At 33.9% G+C, this 21704-nt stretch overlaps 1 protein-coding gene across 1 annotated transcript; it reads left to right on the top strand.

The window, feature by feature from the left end:
• Positions 1-5913: 5913 nt before the first annotated feature.
• On the top strand, positions 5914-14914 carry LOC148614787 (uncharacterized). The gene is made up of 8 exons (XM_088589157.1): positions 5914-6117; positions 10154-10332; positions 11570-11642; positions 12281-12479; positions 12790-12883; positions 13177-13293; positions 14083-14199; positions 14629-14914. Exons 1-8 carry the CDS (start codon positions 6036-6038, stop codon positions 14716-14718), a joined length of 951 nt encoding a protein of 316 aa, XP_088445283.1. The 5' UTR covers positions 5914-6035; the 3' UTR covers positions 14719-14914.
• The last annotated feature ends 6790 nt before the right edge of the window (positions 14915-21704 follow it).

Genomic DNA, 21704 nt, shown 5'->3' with positions numbered 1-21704 from the left:
ACGTAATTTTTCAGCGGAATTTTGAAATATTCTGTTAGATTCCGGTTTTAAAAATCGTTTCTGCTCCGTTCCGTTCAGATACCTTTTAAACGAAATTATATAAGATATATCATATCCTTCATAAGATACCTTATAAAGGAAACAAGATATGTCATAAACCTTACTTGATAACTAATAAACTTTAGAAGATATCTACATAATTATATACGATATCTACAAATTATAATAATTATAATATAAAAAGCAACAACCCTACCGGGATGAAAATTGTCACCTCAAGGCTACTCATTGTTCTTCAATGGACGACAAGGAAACCCTCATACCACAGATCAGACTGCAGCTGCCCCCCCCCCCCCCCAAAAAAAAAAAATCATTAAACACGGGTACAGCGATGTAATTGCTCCTATAGACTAGAAAAACATAAAAGTATACTGAAAATGCAAATGACACAAGACATAGAGGCCAGATATTCCTGACTTGGAAGAAGCGGAAAAAATGCTGTGGTGTCAAAGTACTTTGGCGTGATCACAACCCCCCTTTAAAAATCTGTCCACTGCGAAAATTTTTTACACAATTAACCATATCTTAAAGTCAGTTCAAAAGGTCTGGGTCCCTTGCTAAATAAGAAATGAAGAAACTGTTCATACTAGACACAGATGTACAAAGGACTACTGGCAGTTACCTGACAGGCCTGCTTCAGACCAGTTTAAACCTACAAAAAGTTATAGGTTACAGACCACCAATTCAACCAATCAGCATTTGGAACGTACGCAAAAATAGGCCTACGCAGAAATTACCCCTGTTCCTCATAGTGCTGTGAAAAAAGTTCTCATCTTTTAAAAAATTTAAACAGTTTCTGAAAGGAAAAATATTTCTGTACATTTTATAGGTGCATTTTGCTTCTTGTGATGTGAAGCCTAATCTCCATAATGATTTTTAAATATACCCATATCTTGTGAAAACACAGGGATTTCCCATGCTATTTATAGACCCTTCACTTCCGGTGACCAGTACTGCACTGCAAGTCTGCTAACCCCACATGCCATTCTGAGGATTGTGAGCTGACATATGTAGAATCATGCTGATATATAGTCCTCTGCAGGTTAAAGTTAAGGTAAAGTCCAGAGAAGCCATTGAATATTGTGAAATTAGCATAGAAGCCTATGGGAAGTGGAATTAGTGGTTTTTAGCCTATACCCTATCATGTGTAATATCAATCCATAGGCTACAATAAGGACACAGCCTATGTCATGCTGAAAACTGTTCTATATACAGTGTTTTAATTTTTATGTAAACACACGAAAGAGAGAGAGTAATCAAGGGAACCAAGGTTATAGCGGTAATCAAAAGAATGTAATCCAGGGACAAAGACCAGACACGGAAAACAGATATACACAACAAAGAACATCAAGTAACTAAAATCATACGTACAAAGTAACAAAAACAAATGAGCAACTCGGACTCCATTAAAAACTGGGAGCACGGACCAGGAGCACCGGTAGGGTAAGCGTCTTCTGCTTTTCAAGAAATACCCACCGAGTTGCTCATAAAAAGTCAAGTCCGGGAAAGGAAAACTATGACACGTTGAACAAATCAGTTTTCATGGTGCTGATGGATACACCGTATCGATCCACTAGTTCATGATGACGACCATAAAACTTCTGTAGTGAAGACTTCAATCTTGCAACAACATAATCCTGTTTAAGAAGCATATTTGTTAGAATTCTAGCGCGATACAAAAAGTCTCCGTAGTTTCGGCAAGCTCTGGCATAACGTATGAATTATATGAACACTCCATACGCAGGTGCTGAAGAGATATTGTCACAGATGGAAGGAAAGTTGACAATTCTGAATGAAAAATAATCACGTTTGTCTTAAAGTTTAGTCAATAGTTGTTCTTTACCATCGATTTCTAAGTGTAGGTCAAAATATGAGGTTGATTTCACAGTGTCTGTAGTGTCCTTTATCTCAAGTTCTTTGGGGGTAGATGCGATGTATCAAAGCCCCGAAATTAGGATTGTTTAAAGATAATACGTCATCTATATAGCAGAAACTGAGATTAAAGGATCTAGCTACACGATATTCTTTCTTTCGAATCAGATTGGCTATAAAGTTAGCCTCATAAGAGTGAAGGAATAAGCACAATTTGTTCCTATTGGAATGCCAACCGTTTGTTGAAAAACGCGTCCACCACACTGGACAAATATGTAGTCAATTAAAAATTCCAGCATTTTGTAAACATCTTCTTCTGTATATTTGGAAGATGATTTATTTCTTACAAAGTATGACGAATCTCTACCAAGAACTATATATTTGTATTTAGGTGTACCATCTTTTTTTGAAAAATAACGATATATAATGTTTTTAAGTGTTGAAAGATCATAGGTTTTAATGCTATTATATTCTGATAATACTCTTGAACTGATTGTCTCCAAAAGATCTTTCGATTTTTTTAGGATCCACATTGAATTAATGCCACTACGGGAGTAACAAGTGTTGTGGTAGGACTGCAGACCCTCTTTGATAGCTGTGAGTATAGAAGTTAAACGTTTTGAAAGCGGTTTGGTGGCGCATTTTGCAGATCCAGCTATGTAATGTTGTTTGTAAGGATTATTGTGGCGTTTAGGAATCCAGTACATAGACGGTAAATCACAATCATCGTCCTTGGTAGAGAGACCAAAATATGATAGCACAGATTTATGGTTTTCCACAATCTTTCCTTTGGAGGGTGTGGTAGCAGTATAGATCTTATCAATGCTATTATTTTCTACGTCTACCTTTGATAATAAACATTAGATGTAAAACTTTTTGCAGACAAAAACTATGTTGTTTTTGGCTTTGTCTGCTGGTACGACAACATATTTGTCATATATAGTAGACAATGTTTTTTTCTACACCGAGGTCTTTGAAAACTGATGTAGTATTGGCACTCATTAACCTACTTAAAACTTTCATTCGTTTCAAAATTAAAGACCTCACGGCCATTAACCACTCTGACAGAGAATCAATGTCTTCTTGTGTTCTCGTTTTATTCATTTTCTTGCGTAGTCCTCCACGGCATCCATAAGAACTTTAAAGTTATAATTTCAATTTATGGAGCGTAGTTCACGGCACTTGGGACCTTTAGAAAGGATATTACACAGAGATTCGTTTTCGAGTTTTCGATGATGGTTAAATCTCCCGTAATGACGTGACCAGAAGTACCATATCTGAATGGAGAGTTTTTGCAAGAACAGTTAGGTGGTTTAACCTTGAAGTCCTCGGTCGCTAGGTTCTGCAATAACCTTTTATAATTGAAAATTTTGGATGCAATAGGTGAAGTATAGGAACATGAATTGATTGGTATGGACTTGTCTTTGAAATATAGAGAAATTTTGTTGGTAACGTTTTTGTGATGGAGGCTGTTAGCCAAATTAATGAACGAATCAATGTAAATACCCAACAATATTATCTTGATTTAACAACATCATAACTATATCCCTTACATACGGAAGCGGAAGTGAGCTTATATATCGTTATTTCGACATACTATGTCATTATTTCAACTTACTGTGCGGTTATTTCGACATACTATGTCGTAATTTTGACATAACTATATCGTTATTTAAACATAGTTGTATCGTAATTTCGACATACAGTGTCGTAATTTCAACAGAACTATATCGTAATTTCAACATACGATGTCGTAATTTTCACATAACTATATCGTAATTACGACATAACTATATCGAAATTTCAACATAGGATGTCGAAATTTTGACATATCTATATTGTAATTTCGACATAGATTGTCGTAATTACGACATAATATTTTTTTTTTCAAGTGGCCCTAGCAGGCTTCCGTACTTATGTTAGACAATATGTTTGGCACATGAATAATTTCATAAAAAAAAAAAACAAAAAAACCCGGAGGTAAGATTTTTTTTTATTATGCGATAAACAATCACTTTCGCTCCTTTGAAGCAAATTAGGTTGGGGTACCATAAATTTCGCATACTTTCGCATAAATGGTCTCGAAGTAGTTTAAATATTCATAACATAAGCTTATTTGAAACCTTAGGTTTAATATAAATAATGTTTTAAAGTCTAGAAGCTTGTTTGAAGTATGGTATTTGAAAAAAAAATGTCAATTACAGGTGAAATTGAAGAAGATCCGAAAAAAATCCCCATTTACGACAAGATCATTCTTGTCACATCAAAACTGGTAAATCATGATGTCCAGAATGTTTTTTTTACGGTATTCATATGCTTGAAACTTGCATTTTCGTTCAAACTGAGGTACATCTTTAGGAGTAGATGTGCACAATTTTATTCAAAATTGACGTGAAACATTTTAAAAATTACCAATTGGGCTCATGAGGAAGCTTAGATGCTACATTTTTTTTTTTTTTTTTTATAAATGTACTTTTTCATCTGAAACCATTTTCGAACAATGGTACTTTTTAAATATCAACAAATCGGTGTGGAATATATGAATACTATGTTTGGTGGTTTGCTGATTTGCTGAAATGATAATTTTGTTTAATATGTGATGATATATTTTTGCATACTTCATATTTGGGAATATTTTATGTTAAACATTTTGTTAATTTTATGAAATCAATTTTATAAATCAAAGTTCACTTAAAGATTATAACTTCTAAGGATTAGAATTGAAAAGTAGTCAAAGGATGTTTACAAATTAACAAGAAAGAAACAGTATAATACTTAATATCTATCTAGATCCGCTAAGCAACTCAAAAAGATTTTATGAAGACGTCGATTAAGGAATAAGGTTATCAATTAGTAAATTATAAACGGCATGCGGAGATGGAGATAATTCGGTATATAAAAAGGTGTTGCACCAGTTTAATCACTTCTGGTTTGCAATAAAATATATATCGGATTCTCTTCTCTCTCATTTACAGGTATATAATGGACTTAAATTCAAATAGATTTTGAATTCCTTTTTAATAAATTCAAATTATTACGATTTCACAGCAAAGCAAATTTAGATTTTATTCAGTAAATTAATTTTTTCAGGAAAACAATTTAACCCTTTTTGCTTAGTACATCGTTGGGTTATAAGCAGTTTCACATATAATATCTGAATTAATGAATGAAAATATTTTAGTTATTTAGGTCAAATAATAGTAAATCAAATCCGCTTAACTTTATGTTGTATTTAGTTATTTTGAAATGTTTATTGTTTTATATATATATTGTAATTTTATCAATGACTTCTGGTTTGCAATAAAATATATATCGGATTCTCTTGAACCTCATTTACAGAGTGAGCTAATTCTACTCAAAGCTTTTTCGGCAGTGTTGTTTATGCTTCAAGTCCAAAAAACAAGCGTAACAAATACCTGCTCAATAGGGGTAGTGTTAAAATTTTCAATTTTCGTGAAAACTCAAAAAAAAAAAAAAAAAAAAAAAAAAACGGTTTTCTTGGTTTCATCAAATGAATGATTAAATTATCTATGATCGAATTCTCGATTTATCAAACATGAAATTCAAAACGTTTCCGATGTGCAATAACTTGGAGAGCTGAATTTATTCGACAACGGAATTTTTGAAAAATTTAGCAGATGATGATGATGAAAATCTCCACAATAAAGTCTTTAATAGAACACACACACACACACAAATCAGTTATTATTTGATACCTGAAACATTGGGCGATATGATTATGCATACATATGTTTAGTTTCTTCATTTTTTGATGAGGATGATCATGACGTAGACTGGGATTTTATGTTGAGTTAAAAATTTCTTTTTGAAAATCTACATGAAGTAATGGGGCAAATATTAAATCATATTTTCATATGTCCATGGCTGAGTAAAAAAAGGTCGGTGCCAAAATCATTTCCTCCTTATTCAAGTTCTAATTATATACGATCAATAATCTTAGTTATCTCCCTTGCACCGTGAGTAGTAGTTACCGACGTCATGGAGCATTAAATGTAAACACATGTTCCAATTTTTAACATTAATTGCTTCGTATATATATATTTGCATGGAACTGCCTAGCCAGTTGCAGTTGGAAATACAAAATGTCTAAAGCGTTTGACTCCGTAATTGGAACCAAAGGGGAATTCAAGAGGGCACAGTCGGCATTTAGAAGTTTTATTACCGGTAAGTGCGTAAAGATAAATTTTAAACTACCACAAATATGGTTGTCTGATCGCTTCACCTATATCTGCTTGAACTGGTTTATCGTTTTGAATGTTAAATTTTCCGTTAGCCATTACTTGTACATGGTCTTTTTTCAAAAATGTCAACATTTGATCTAAAAAAATGTCTAGATTTTAATTTTTTTTTGTTTAGACACCCATTTGCACAACGATATTTATCCACTTCTTTCCGATACATATAGCATTATATTGGTGACTCTTATGTATTAGACGTGATCACCGAAAAAAAAACTAAAAAAAAAACGGTTAATTTAGCCTCAGTGGTGGGGGAGGTTATGGGGATAGCAAGTGCCGCTGGAATAGGCACCATTTTCCAGCTTGCAAATTATGTGAATAGGTAGGGAAAACAAACATATGATAAGTCGAGAAAGTTTATATAACGAATTATATGGTTAGTCAAAAATATCCTTTATTCATCATCTGTTGTATTTATTTTTGTACTTGTAGAATAAATATATATGTCCTAGTGTATCGCATTCAATGGAACAATCCCTACACATGTGGGATTAAGTTTATTTTTTTTCTGACCAAGTATATAAAAAGACCTTCATTTTTTCATTTGCAAAATTTATGAATAGGGTGGGGATATAGAACCCTGGGCAGCGGGTCCTCCTGTCAAAGAAATATTAGGAGTGCCCCCTTTTCCCCGAGAATTGAGCCACCAATGTGCAGGTGGACGGTTGAAGTTGTTATTGGGTATAGTTGATAGTTGTTATCTGCTATATTATAGGAAAATACATGCAGAAAATGGCAAATGTTAAGTTAACGGAAAACGTTTTTTAACTAATTAGCCCCGTGCAGGTCCGGGTGTCAAAAGAATAGGCCTGCAGCAGCGCTAAGCTTGTCGTAAAAGGCGACTTAATAGTGCTCAGGAACCTAGCCGGGGGCTAGGCGCTCTGCCCACAGAGCAACTGGGATGTGCGCCCCAGGTGGTGGAATGGGGTACCCCTGGCGTGTTACATGCTGGGGTTGTCAGGCTATAATACGGAAAGCCTGACCGCAAACCATAGTGGTGCAACAGGTTTGGAAAGATGCCACTTCCTCGCACGTTAAAGAACCCTGCTGTGGTATTCTCCCGGAGTAGGAACTATTGCGCTCCGCCACAGGAGGCTAAATTGCCCGACCCTACCTATCCCTCCCTTTTTCTAGTGGCAATCAAAATTTATCTACCCTATTATCCGTGTGTCTCATCCCTTTTTTCATTACATCATTATTTCATGTTCATTTTATCATCCATTTCATGTTCATCGCCTGAATATAGCTGAAATATTGCTGCTCGGGCGTTAAACCCCAACAGTCAATCAATCAATCAATCAATCAATCAATTTTTAACTAATTAAAACTTTATATTATTCAACAAAATAAACATATATAGGTTAATTACAATGAGTATTCATAATGAGTTAGAATCCTCATATGAAATTGGAAGAAGAGAATAATCGAATATTCACTGAAATACCTTCAAAAGAGTATTTTAACAAGTTTTTGTTATCAATACAGTTGTGTTTTATTCCATTCGGTGCTTTCACACAGAACAAAAAATAGTTTTTTTGAAGGTAGAATAAAATTTTAAACATATTTTCACGTTTCAATGCACTATTTGACGTGAAATTGAATAGTTTAAATGCAATTTTTGAGTCAGGTTAATTTTACTCTACTGGGATAGTTTGTCTGACGCAATGCGAAAGTTTACACGCGTTTTAAATAATATTAACTATTTGAAGTGCAACCAAAATGGTATTAATTCACTGATTTTTCCCCTTAACTTTGGGACTGTATGTTAGGTTTTGTTGTTATAAAGTTTTTTTTATGTTGTAATGATATCAACCAAATAACTAAACAGTACACTGATAAGAATATAATCCAGGAGGAGAGGTTTAAGAGTTGCGATGGTAGAAAATTTGGTAGATCAACAGGACGTCGCATTTGCTCAAAAAACTTGCAGCGTCGAAATTGAGGAAGCTATATATACCAACACTATGGTTTTACAATAAAGCTGATTTTGTCATTTTTTTCGAAACGGACACAGTGCAGACGATCGTGGTATTTCGTATCATCAGAGACATGAAGTTATATGTGAACGAGACATCAGAAAATGACTGTTAAAGATGTAAAATTTGATGTTTTTCTTCCGCCTGGTCGATTTTGCGATTCATCCAATACATTTAAATAAGGTTAAAATGGATTAGCCCAAAAACCAGCTCAACCGTTTTACGGTTTGGCACTCTCGGTACATTGGCCACTAATACTTATATGTTTTGTTTGTTTGTTGGGGTTTAACATCCGAGCAGCAATATTTCAGCTATATTCAGACTATGAACATGAAATTGATGACAAAATGAACATGAAACGATGATGAAATGAAAATGGGATGGGACACAAGGACAATGGGGTCGACAAATTTTGATTGCCACTGGAAATAGGGAGAGGTGGGTAGGGTCGGGCTATTTAGCCTCCTGTGGCGTAGCCCTATGGTTCCTACTCCGGGAGAATACCACAGTAGGGTTCTTTAGCTTAGCGCTGCTGCAGGCCTATTCTTTTAACACCCGGACCTGCACGGGGTAACACTTTTATGTAACAAGTGTTTTATGTAACAAGTGTTGAAATCAAAATTTGATTATTATTATTTTCTTTTTTTTTTATCTTTTACACTCATTTGTTCGTTGTCGAGTGGACAAGCCCTAAAGTACAGGTCTACATCAACTCACCATAACACCAACGATTTTTGAATTCTTTCTTTCATGCCTTTGATGGGCTGTCATTATCATGCCTGGGTGTAGTATTAACAAAGAAACCTTTCTATGGAAACTAGGGAAGCAATCGTTTGAATATTGGCACCAAAAATCAAGACCCTTATCTAGCGGACAAACTTCCACTGACAACTAAAAACCATAATCTTCAATCCATATTTAAGGACAAATCAGTAAGAGTTATTATTAATATAATTCCTCTAACTTAATTATTTTATTAAGTATGTTTTTTTTGCAAAATGGAAAACACACGATTTCCGACATTGAACAATATATTTATCACAAAAGAGTAATCAAGGGAACCAAGGTTATAGCGGTAATCAAAAGAATGTAATCCAGGGACAAAGACCAGACATGGAAAACAGACATACACAACAAAGAACATAAAGTAACTAAAATCATTACATACAAAGTAACAAAAGTAAATGAGCAAATAAAAAAATGATACAAAAAAAAAGCAAAAACAAAAAAAAAACTATTTCTCCTTACTTTAAACACACAAATGACTCATATGGTACTAAACAAACTAAAATCATGTATAAAAACAAACAGAGGCTCGATGAATCGTCAGTGGTCAAGGTCATGGGCAGTTTTTGAAAACGACCCATATACAATATGAGAGCGACTTAAACTCAAAGATTCAGGAAGGCATACATGCACATACTAGGCAGTAGATGACACGTGACAAATGAATCCTTTCACTAAGTTGAGTGTTAGTTTTTTGAAAGCACAGAAAAATCATTGAAAAAATGGAGATAACTGAGCCAACCACAATGTCGATTTAAAAAATATTTGTACTATTTGACATACATATGACATTAACATTACATTGAAAAAAAAATCAGTGGGATAAAATTTACCATCTGCAATGCATATCATAGGAACTGCGTGGTTTCTACATGGACAGCCTGTTAAAAATATTACAAACGGGACGAATGCAAGATTACATGTAATAACTATCAATTAAATATCCTTTGATCATTTTTGGTTTGCATACATGATTTCCCGCTGTCTAAAAGACATTTGTATAGCTATCAAAAGTTAATAGTACGGGAAAAGGTTCCCTTAAAATGTATGAAACTGTGACTTTTACTCTAATTCAATCATAAATAATGAGTTTACAGTAACCTCCCATAAGCACCTTATTTTCTATAGTACAAATTATAAAGAAAAAATACAAACCAAATGCCAAAAAGGTAAAACAAAATAATACGTTTTGTTTTGTAGCGGATGGTTCATCAGGATTTCCAGCAGAAGCAAACAGATACCACCTATATGTGTCTCTGGCATGCCCATGGGCACATCGTACGCTCATAGTGCGAAAGCTTAAAGGTTTAGAAGATGTCATATCAACGACTGTCGTTGACTGGAATATGGGCGATAGAGGCTGGCGTTTTACAGACAAGGTAATTAAAGTGGAAACTTAGAATTCGAATGTAGGTGTTTAATCGCAAGAACATATTATAGATGCACATAATAGCCACTTTATATATTTTTAAATCTGAAAAGCCCCTGGAACTGCCCATAGCTCATGTTTCCGCTTTGAATTGACACAGTTCTCAAAATGAGATCGCATCGGACTATGTGACAACTAGTCGGGCCAAGTAGCTGTCTAATTGAACTTGGGGATTTATATGAACTTCGCTTTCAGGGTTTTACTAGTCTCGTAATACATACATCACAAGAATCAATACATTAATTATGTATGGTATTACTGAAACCAATTCAGTCCTAATTCCCTTTAATGTTTTCAGTTACTTTGTATTGCCTTTTGAAAGTGGATAATTATTAAACACATTGAACTACTAAAGGCCCATTGAAGGAAGCCCCGTGCAGCTCCGGGGGTCAAAAAGAATAGGTCTGCAGCAGCGCTAAGCTTGTCGTAAAAGGCGACTAAATAGTGCCCAGAACCCTAGCCGGGGGCTAGGGCGCTCTGCCAACAGAGCAACTGGGTTGTGTGACCCAGGCGGTGGAATGGGGTACCCCTGGCGTGTTACATGCTGGGGTTGTCAGGCTATAATACGGAAAACCTGACCGCAAACCATAGTAGTGCACCGTGTTGGGAAAGATGCCACGTTCCTCGCACGTTAAAGAACCCTACTGTGGTATTCTCCTGGAGTAGGAACCATAGGGCTCCGCCACAGGAGGCTAAATTGCCCGACCCTACCCATCCCTCCCTTTTCCTTGTGGCAGTCAAAATTTTTGGACCCTATTATCAGTGTGTCCCATCCCATTTTTCATTTCATCATCATTTCATGTTCATTTTATCATCCATTTCATGTTCATCGTTTGAATATAGCTGAAATATTGCTGCTCGGACATTAAACCCCAACAATCAATCAATCAACCCATTGAAGGAATAAAAATAACAAAATTAAATACTTTCAAGTTTTTTTCATCTAGAAAGCAAAAATAATTCTCTTGTCGGACAAACTTGACCCAATTTCGATTTCTTTGGCAGACCACAATATTATGGTTGTGTATGTAGAAATCCTAAATAACGATGATTAAGCAACATGTTTATTTGGTATTAAAATGCATTACAAATTAAATCAACGAGATATATAGTATATTATACATGCGGCAATAAAATATCATTGTAACAAAAGACTAAGTTCACGTAATTTGTTTTCCATACTACAGGTAGAAAAGTGTAGTTTAGACACTTTAAATGGAAAAGACTATTTACGTGAAGTTTACCAGATTATAGACCCAAGTAAGTTTATTGTCTGTTGAATATTGAATATTGTGAGTGACATAGATCTGTAGATCTCTGGTTCACATTACGAACAATAAAAATTATTTTTTATCACCACAAAAGCTGGCCTCTTCATCAATCATTGGGTGCAACCCATTTGTTTCGTCAGAGGTGGATATGGGGATAAGGGATAAGGATAGGCTTTGAAATAAAAAAAAAAAAAAGACAGGGCCCGAGGTTGGACACTTTCAAAAGAACAAATGTATTGTGTTAATACGGAGAGAGAACAGCAACTACCTGCCACCATACAATTAGAATTATTTCGTTCTTAGAGCTATAACCCATTCACTATGGGAATTGTCATAAGTTTCTTGAAAAGCAGAGGACGCTGACCCTACCGGTGCACCCGCTAGATTCTTTGTTTCTCCGATTACTCTTACAAATGATTTTAGTATTTTTATCACTCCGTTCAAAGGTCCTGCCCTTTAACCTTTAAATCTAAAAAAAAATACATATATTTGTTTGATTTAGATATAAGTGAATTACATACTAGTGTCAGAGCTAGTCGTAGTGAAATGGTGACTATTATGTTTTTTTTTGCGTACAACGAATATCGTTATATTTCTATCTAGCGTATGAATTCGTGTCTTTATTAGATTACCAAGGTCGAGTGACAGTGCCAGTTTTATGGGACAAGAAACAATCGATAATCGTTAACAATGAGTCCAGTGAAATCATTAGAATGTTAAATAAAGAATTTAATACCTTCTGTAAGACCAAAGAACAAGCTGTTCTTGATTTTTATCCAGAGAAATTGCGCTCGAAAATTGATGACATCAATTCTTGGATATATAAGTAAGTAACTCCTCGGTTGATTGTGAAAACTGATTAAGATGATTTGAAAAAAAAGACACACAGAAAAATGAGAATTTCCATTCTATCGATTAAAAATGATGCTATGTACCACTTTTTTGTTATTTAAACAGTAACAGTTTGATGGTTTGATGGTAAGAAACACATCAATCAATGGTAGCCATCACTGTTTGTTTATAGCAGATGGCAGATGTGTTTCATCTTGAAACGTACAAACACAAACAATTACCTTGGAAAAGGGTCAATTATAAAACAAAACTTGACTTGTGATATAATATTTTGTATTGTTTAGTGACATCAATAATGGAGTGTATAAATCTGGATTTGCAAGAAGCCAAGAAGCCTATGACGCAGCAGTAACAGCGCTATTCTCAGCTCTAGAACGAGTTAGTACTTGTAAAACATCAAGGATTACATGAAAGCATTCACCAACATTAATTAAGGCTGTATTTCAAAAGAGTAAGACTTAACTTTACTTACGTTATTCGTTGTCAATTATGTTCGGTCAAATTAAACTGCCGCCAAAATCAAAAGACACAATGCTCTAGACTTACTTCCCTAGCTCAAATAATATCAGTGAAAAATGATGTATATTTAATATACACGTGTCTTTTTGCGTTCTTATTTCATACTATTTTGAAACAGGTGTTAGTGAACAATCAATCTGTCTCCAATATAGGTTGAAGAAATTCTATCCAAGAACAGGTATTTGACAGGAGATAGACTTACAGAAGCAGATATAAGACTGTTTGTGACTTTGATAAGATTTGATAAAGTTTATCATGGGCATTTCAAAGTAAGTTGTTGGTAAACAGAAGTACAGTGTAAATGTTTGATTTTCGATCACTGAAAACCACATATAAACATTACGAGCAAGAGGTTATACAAGGTAAAGTGCATTGACAGTAAGTAATTAGTCTTTGGCAAGTAGATCTTTTCCGTAAAAAAAACCAAATATGCTTAAAGTTAGACACTTTTAACCAAACTTATAGCTGCTTTCTTGGAGTGGAAGACGTCTTTGTAGAGGACGAAGTCATCATAACAAGATTCAATACAAATTTAACCTTTCACCTTAGGAGTGCTAAGACCCCGATTTCAGTCTGACAGGAAGTCAACTTGGAATTCGAGTAAAGATCTTTTCACTAGTTTTGTAATTTTAATAAAACTTTTTTTTTCTGTTAATATCTGTTAAATTATAAAGAAAAATAAATCATACTTAGTGAATAAATTAATTGATAGAAAAATCAATATATTCAACTTCGTTCTCAAACAGGTTACACCTGCCTTATATTTTTTATCCGGTCATACTTGGAGTATATCCCAAATTATCAACAGGAACACTTTTAATAATTGTATAGAAATCACGAAGAATATTTTATTTAAGTCAAAGCCCTCAACAACTTAGTGGGACGGGAATCGAAAGAGGATGCGAACGCGAAAATTGTTCGCAACTTGGCAAAAGATATTTGAACTAACCCTACAACGATCTTTTTCAGTTTGATCATTGAAAATATGACTGTTACCTTAATTCTTTAGGGCATATAGTAAATAATTGATTTGTGGTGATGTAATGTTTAAACTTCAGTGCAACAAAAAGCGAATTATAGATTATCCAAACATATGGGGACATACAAAAGAAATTTATCAACTGGATGGAATTAAAGACACAGTCGATTTTCATCATATAACATGGCATTACATGGTAATTATAAGTTATCAAAACGGTTTATTGAAAGATATAGTCGACGTTATGGCATCACATGGTAAATATTTTTTAAAGAACTGTCGGATTGACAACTTGCATTTTAAGTAAATCTTGATAAAGTTAACTCAATTAGTGTACCTTAATTTGAATAATGTAGAGTATTGTTCGACTGTTAGACTGTTTTAGGTATATTTTTCTTCTAAAATAAAAGAAAGAACTATATAGATCTTGTATAAATATGCTTGAATAAAACAAACAAATAAACAAAATAGATAAAATTCCGTAAACCTTTCAAGAGTCCATCAAAAACATAGAACATAGATAACCAGTAAACAACATGCGCTATGTTAACTTAATAGCCCTTGGACCATAGTCATGTCTTGTGATAATACGATATTACATTCTCTGTTAATTTTCCTTCACTAGTTCTCTCACGACAGCATAAACCCATACAGAATCATATCCATTGGACCTGATCTAGGCCTAGATGAACCACATGGCAGAGGGAATATGTAAAAAGATGTATCACAACAGTTCAGAAGCACAATCTTGTCTTAGTGAGAGTACAAAATCATGACATTGAGATTAATTATAGTTCAAATGTTATCTCATTTATTTGTTGACAATAGATCTGTTTTTTTACTACTTTACAAAAAGTTTTTGTTTTACTGTAGTACAATGTATTTTAATTTAATAAATGTCAATATCAGAATTGTTTAAAGTTTGATTACCTTACAAAGTTGAAAGTAGCTAAGAGTAATCAAGGGAACTAAGATTCTAGCGGAAATCAAAATAATGTAATCCAAGGACGAAGACCAGGCATGGAAAACAGACAACAAAGAATGTAAAATAACCAAAATATACCGTACAAAGAATAAAAGTAAATGAGCAACACCGACTCCAATTAAAGCTGGGAGCGTGAAAGAAACATACCTGCATTGTTTTGTGAAAAAAAGAATATAATCGGCCATTGTCTAGAGATTTTTGAAGTAATACTGTCAAAATTTATAATTAATCATACTGAACAATTATGTTTAGATTATTGCGAAATTTATTTTCCTTATTACACTACTAATACTTGGGAATACTGATAAACTTACAGTGAAATTTGATGAAATCAGCCAGAATTTTGTTTTGTCATCAAATTAAACTGTTTGAACTAACAGATTACGCATTTTATCAATACAGCACTTACATTTATTCTATAACTAAAGACCCTGATTTTACGTCCCTGTATTGTTCGAAGTCCTTTCAAGGGTCATGTATAGTCCCTGTTAACACTTTTGCACCGTTAAAATCAAAGTTAATGAGCAAACATATAAGTCATTCACAGGACCAAGTCAAACACGATTCGTGTGGTAATCAAAAGAATATATTCCAAGGATAAAGACTATGACAGGGAAAATAAATAGACACACACAACAAGGAACTTAAAATAATCAAATTAACACGCACAAAAAACAAAATTAAAGAACAGCCCGGACCCCATGGAGAATTGACCAGGTGCATCGAGAGGCTAAGGGTCTTCTGATTTTCTTGAGACACCAAAATGAAATGTCATGTTAGGAGTAGACGAAAGGGCAAAGGAAAACTATGACACGGTGAACTAATCGGTTCTAATGGTCAGATGGATACAATAAAACGACCCACGAGTTTGTGATGATGATCATAAAATTTTGTAGTGATAACTTAATCTTAGCATCATAATTCTGTTCCAGAAGTCTAGCATGATACAAAAGTCTGCATAGATTCGGCAAGTTCTGGTATAACGTTTTAGATCTCTAAGAGTTAGTCAAGATATTAGGCAGACTTCATAGTGTATGTAGTGCCCTTGATATCAAGACTACGTTGAATGTGCAAACTGCGTAAGTAGTAAGATGGACAGCGACTATAATCTCACAGAATGGACACACGTTTAGTAAAGATCTAACATCTAACGAAAAAGCACCAAAACAAAACAAAACAATCATAACAACCAAGTAGACTCACAGGTAACAGGCACTCTCTTTCATATCTACTAAAGTTTAGGCAACAATATGTTCTTCATACGAAACTAGAGCATTCTGGTGCTGGACAAGTTTATGATATCACATAGCTAGTTTAAATAACGGAAGCCTTACACGCGTGATGTGGACTTAAAAAAGGAAAACCATTAATTTGTAATTGTGCATGCTATTTAGAAATTTTATTATAGAAAATACATTAGCATGCCTGCATAATTTTGAAGTGAAGATGATTTATCAATAATTTTAGCTGTAATAGCTGACAGAACAAATACGATTATTCATTATGTATTTCATTATAAGAAAATGTACATGAAGTGATGTAAGTGTTTTAATGATGTAAACGTTCACACAATGTCCTTAACAAAATTCGATTGCAAATTTTAGATTAGATTACTTTGTTCATACTGTTGAATTTACATGTACTAACAGTTATTGTTTATTACTGTAGGATGTAAAAAGCTTTTTTAAATTCAATTTTGTATCCTGTTTTTCCGAAGGGATGTCATTCTGCAGACTGATTTGAGGGTAACATTCTAATTGAATTTTTCTGTAATGTTATTGTAACGAAGTGAATTCACCCCGAAGAGTTCTATTAAGACCCGAGTGGAACCAAAACTGATCAATCAACCATTAAAAAATTCCTTTAATAATGAAACAAAAGAACAAAATAAACATATAATCATATGACGAACTACTAACTTATAGTTTAAATACAACATAAATGCAACAGAAACTAAAGATTAAAAATCTAAAATAAAAATAACTTGTCCATCTCCATTAAGGAGTAATCAAGGGTACCAAGGTTATAGCGGTAATCAAAAGAATGTAATCCAGGGACAAAGACCAGACATGGAAAACAGACATACACAATAAAGAACATAAAATAATTAAATCATACATACAAAGTAACAAAAGCAAATGAGCAACTCGGACTCCACTAAAAACTGGGAGCATGGACCAAGTGCACCAGTTCTCTTGATCACATGTTTACACTCCTGGTTAGGGCTCTTCAAAATTAAATACAAAACTTAAACTTTAAACTAAGTCAATTTCCACCTCTTGAGGTTTACATTAATTTCCACCTCTTGAGGTTTGCCTTAATTTCCACATAAAACTTTTCTATATTATAACTCTTCAATTTTACACTGTTTCTTATCTACATGCCAAAGTTTAATTTCCATAAATCACAAATTTCAATACGGATGTTGTTCTAAACAATACTGCGCAGCCTTAATATAAGTTGGACAAAATCATGGTCTGACTCTAAAGTATTACTACCATCTTGAACTGAATCTAAGAACATATCCATATCCCCTGTGAAAGTAACATTTTGTGTCCACTGAAAACTCAATATATATATGTCACACGACACGCCAAAAATATCCCAAAAAACTTATGACACTCAGCAATGTCCACGCCGTAAACGGAATGATAAAATTTGACAGGGTGTGGTCAATACAATGTGTAAAACTTACACCTATCTGTGAGCACTTTACTGAACAGATGAACAAAAATTTAGGAATTCTCTAATTACCTATAACAAACCCGTAAAATTGTTAACGGGATATTGTACTATTTTGCCAAAAGGGACGTAGTTAAACACTGAGTATTGCTGACGTAAAATATCTAAAATAGCTGATATACCTCTACACGGGAGGTAGACGAATAGTAATGATGTTATCCATACACCACAGTACATTGTAAATAGCTTTTCTGCTTCGCACATTTATGCTTAAACTTAAATATAACACTAATACAAATACTAATACCAACATAGAAAAAAATATGTTTACATTTATAGTTGGAACTTTTATTGAACTTTGCAGTTTTCCAAAAGAATCGATTGATTGATTCAAGACCCAATGAGAATCGATTTGTACACCGTGTCATAGATTTCCTTTCTTCTTTCGTTTGCCTGGACGTTACATGTTATGAAAAATTCGGTGGTTATTTCTAGAAAAGCATAGGACGCTTACTCTACCGGTGCACCTGGTCAATGCTCCTAGTTTATTAGTGGAGTCCGAGTTACTCATTCACTTTTTAACGTGTTGTTTTTAGTCATTTCATGTTTTTTTGTTGTGTGTGTCTGTTTTCCCTGTCTCTTATCTGGTCTTTATCCTTTGAATGTTTTCTTTTGATTATCGCTCAAATCTTAATTCTCTATTAATCTCTAACCCAAAAGAATTCATTTCAACGTTTATTTTCAAAGATCAACATTTTTTGTTTGAATAACTTTTTCACATCAAGTTGTACTAGTATTTATACAAAGTGCGTTCGAAATGTTAAAGCATGACATTTCAAAGTAATCCAAATTTCTTTAACATTGTCACTTCGATAGGCAGTCGAAAATAAATGCTAAGATATAAACATACGAGCAATCACTTCAAAGATCACAATTGACAAGTTCAGAAATTCAACTTCCATTCTCGTTAACAACGTTGCGACGTCGTAACATCCTCATAAAATACGGCTTGACTAATCAGGAACATCACGAACAATAGCAATCCTAGAACGCCATACAGTTTCTGAATTGGTCCATTATTTCAGAAGAGGTATCAATACCAAAGGTTCAAAGGAAAAACACGCACAGATTTTGTAAAACGTACCACATGAAAACTAAATGAACCGGGAACCTGTGCTGCTCGTAAATGGTCTAGTTCGGTGAAGAGGGAGAAAGTATATAACATTAAAGGTCGCTGAACATGTTCGCAACGGACACTTTCTCTTGGCCATAATGACGACCTAAGACCTTTTTTCAACTTTTAACTATTGAAAATTAACCTTTTCCGGTAGCCTCATTGTCATTCGAAATGTTTCAAGTAGAGCGAACAATGTCCAATGATCTAAACCTTGTAAAATATTTTTAACCACCACGTTTCAGATCAATTATGTTTTTCAAAAGCTGGATTGAAACAATGACATAGGCTGTTTTTTATGGCACTAGTAGGGCGCTGATCATTAAGGATACGAGCACTTTTTATCTAATAATCAGGTCATAATGACGATCATAGAACGTCAAAAAGTAAATGACGTCCTAAATCTACTGGCAACATGTTCGTGTCCTAATACATACGTTTGAGCTGCTGATTTCTCAGCATCATATTATATGAGTGAAGAGACAAAAACTCCATTCGCTTGGCTTGGAATGTTACTTTAAAGGAAAAAATAGCAAGAGTAATCAAGGGAACCAAGGTTATAGCGGTAATCAAAAGAATGTAAGCCAGGGACAAAGACCAGACATGGAAAACAGACACAAACAACAAAGAACATAAAGTAACTAAAATCATACATACAAAGTAACAAAAGTAAATGAGCAACTCGGACTCCACTAAACACTGGGAGCATGGACCAGGTGCACCGGTAGGGTAAGCGTCCTCTGCTTTTCTAGAAACACCCACCGAGTTGCTCATAAAAAAGCCAAGTCCGGGGTAGACAAACGAGGAAAGGCAAAATATGACCCGTTGAATAAATCAGTTTTCATGGTGCTGATGGATACATCATAACGATCCACGAGTTCATGATGACGACCATAAAACTTCTGTAGTGATGACTTTAATCTTGTAGCAACATAACCCTGTTCCAGAAGCCTATTTGTTAGACGTCTAGCGCGATACAAAAAGACTGCGTAGTTTCGGCAAGCTCTGGCATAAGCATGAGCCGAAGGGATGGTGCCACAGATGAAAGGAAAGTTGACAATTTTGAATGAAAAGTCATCACATTTGTCGTAAAGTTTGGTCAATAGTTTTCCTTTACCATCGATTTCTAAGTGTAGGTCAAGATATGAGGCTGACTTCACAGTATCTGTAGTATCCTTTATCTCAACTTCTTTTGGGTAGATGCGATTCGATTTTGATATCGAATGGTAAAAAATCACCAACTTAGTATTCTAGAGAATTCATACAAAGGGAACTCAAAAAGTTCATACAAAGTTATATCAGTATCGGTACTAGTACTATTAGGCCAGCATAAATCTACAAAAAAAAAGTTCAATAAAATTAAGTTTATAAATATCGAAATGCCAAAGTATCAGCGCTAACATATGGGAAAAGTAGCCATTGAAGTAGTAATTTATCAGACTTATGTGTCCCAAAATTGTGGTATGCAATCCTCGACCAGTAAAAAGTCACACTTAGGTTAGAATTTTATTTTTTCTAAGTTAGAAACGTATTTGAAAATGTAATTGAACCATTAAGACATAATTGATAATGTTGTACAACGTATCAAATGACAACGACAACGTTTGAACAAAGTTATTTGTATTATTTGTAAAACTTCCACCCGGTCTACTGACAATTCTGTCAACACTGAAACCAACTGCTTGTACCAATTAACTGGTGTTTATCAACGTGTATACCTCGCTAAGGCTCGATAAGCCCTTGATGTTTTCGTAAGTATAACACGGCAAAGCGTTGATATCAGAGAACATTCCTTCACACGGGCAATGAAACCTACCAGATTTTTTCCTTAACAAGAGCGGTATCCAATTTTAATAGTAAATATTTCACCTCTAGCGTATATTGTTTACACCAAGCAACATATACATGCTGATAGGAGGATTAAAGGCTTAAAAGTGGTGTTAACTGATTGCTGTGTTTTAACTTCTTGATTAATATGACAGTCACCCGGGTAAAGTTGTAGTAGCTGCACTACTTTCTAACTTTAATCTTTGATCGTCCCACAATCGCGTTAATTAAACCTTCTTAAATGAAAACATGTTTTGACACAGATAAAGAAACAGCTGTAAAAAAAGAAAAAAATTCCTGATTTAAGCATGCTATTAATTTGTTATTGCTGTTTAATGTTCGTTATGTTTAGTTGTTCTCATGGGAACATATTTACTTTCTTTACTTTAATTTAAATTTACTTTTACGCTAACATGAAGTTCAGCGATTTTAAATACAAAAATGACTAATTAAATATATATGAAAAAAAGTTGAAGAACGAAACAACAGAAATAAAAAAACGAAACGAAATTATCAATGAAAGAGTCTTATAATGATCTCAATCAAAATCATCTAGCCATTCATCAATGTTTAATAATGTTAAAAGATGTAAATATAAATATAAATATAAATATAAATATAAATATAAATATAAAGAAAGATATCAATATTGATTTAATAACTCGAAAGCAGAAATATTACACAATCTCTTGTTCCGTCCCTGTAAAGACAAAATTTTTCCAGTGCTATTTCTCTCTTCGATTATTTACAAATTTTAATATGTCATTTCATGAACTTTTGGAATCACATATAATACGAAAAATCCTGTAAATTGCAAATGTAGATATGCTGTACACGTGTTTCAGGAAGTATTGTGAATATTTTAATGCTGAAAATTTTGATAAAAATGATAAATTAAATCTCCTATATTTCGGGGTCACACGTGGCTGACTTCTGGGTTGGTAAATGCAAACTGGGACCTTTGTTTAACCAGAAGTGGCATTGACCCAGTGGTTATAAAATACAAAAATGCAAAAATATATATCGCAAATTA

Source organism: Perna viridis, chromosome 6, assembly GCF_037379345.1.
Source record: "Perna viridis isolate PV_CMFRI_1.1 ecotype Kerala chromosome 6, ASM3737934v1, whole genome shotgun sequence".
Lineage (NCBI taxonomy): Eukaryota > Metazoa > Mollusca > Bivalvia > Mytilida > Mytilidae > Perna > Perna viridis.
This window is presented reverse-complemented; position numbering and strand designations above follow the sequence as displayed.

Coding starts and splice junctions, on each gene's coding strand:
- LOC148614787 (XM_088589157.1), top strand. CDS start 6,036: ATGTCTAAAGCGTTTGACTCCGTAATTGGAACCAAAGGGGAATTCAAG. Junction 12,480..12,789: donor ATCAATTCTTGGATATATAA/GTAAGTAACTCC, acceptor TGTATTGTTTAG/TGACATCAATAATGGAGTGT. Junction 14,200..14,628: donor ATATAACATGGCATTACATG/GTAATTATAAGT, acceptor TTCCTTCACTAG/TTCTCTCACGACAGCATAAA.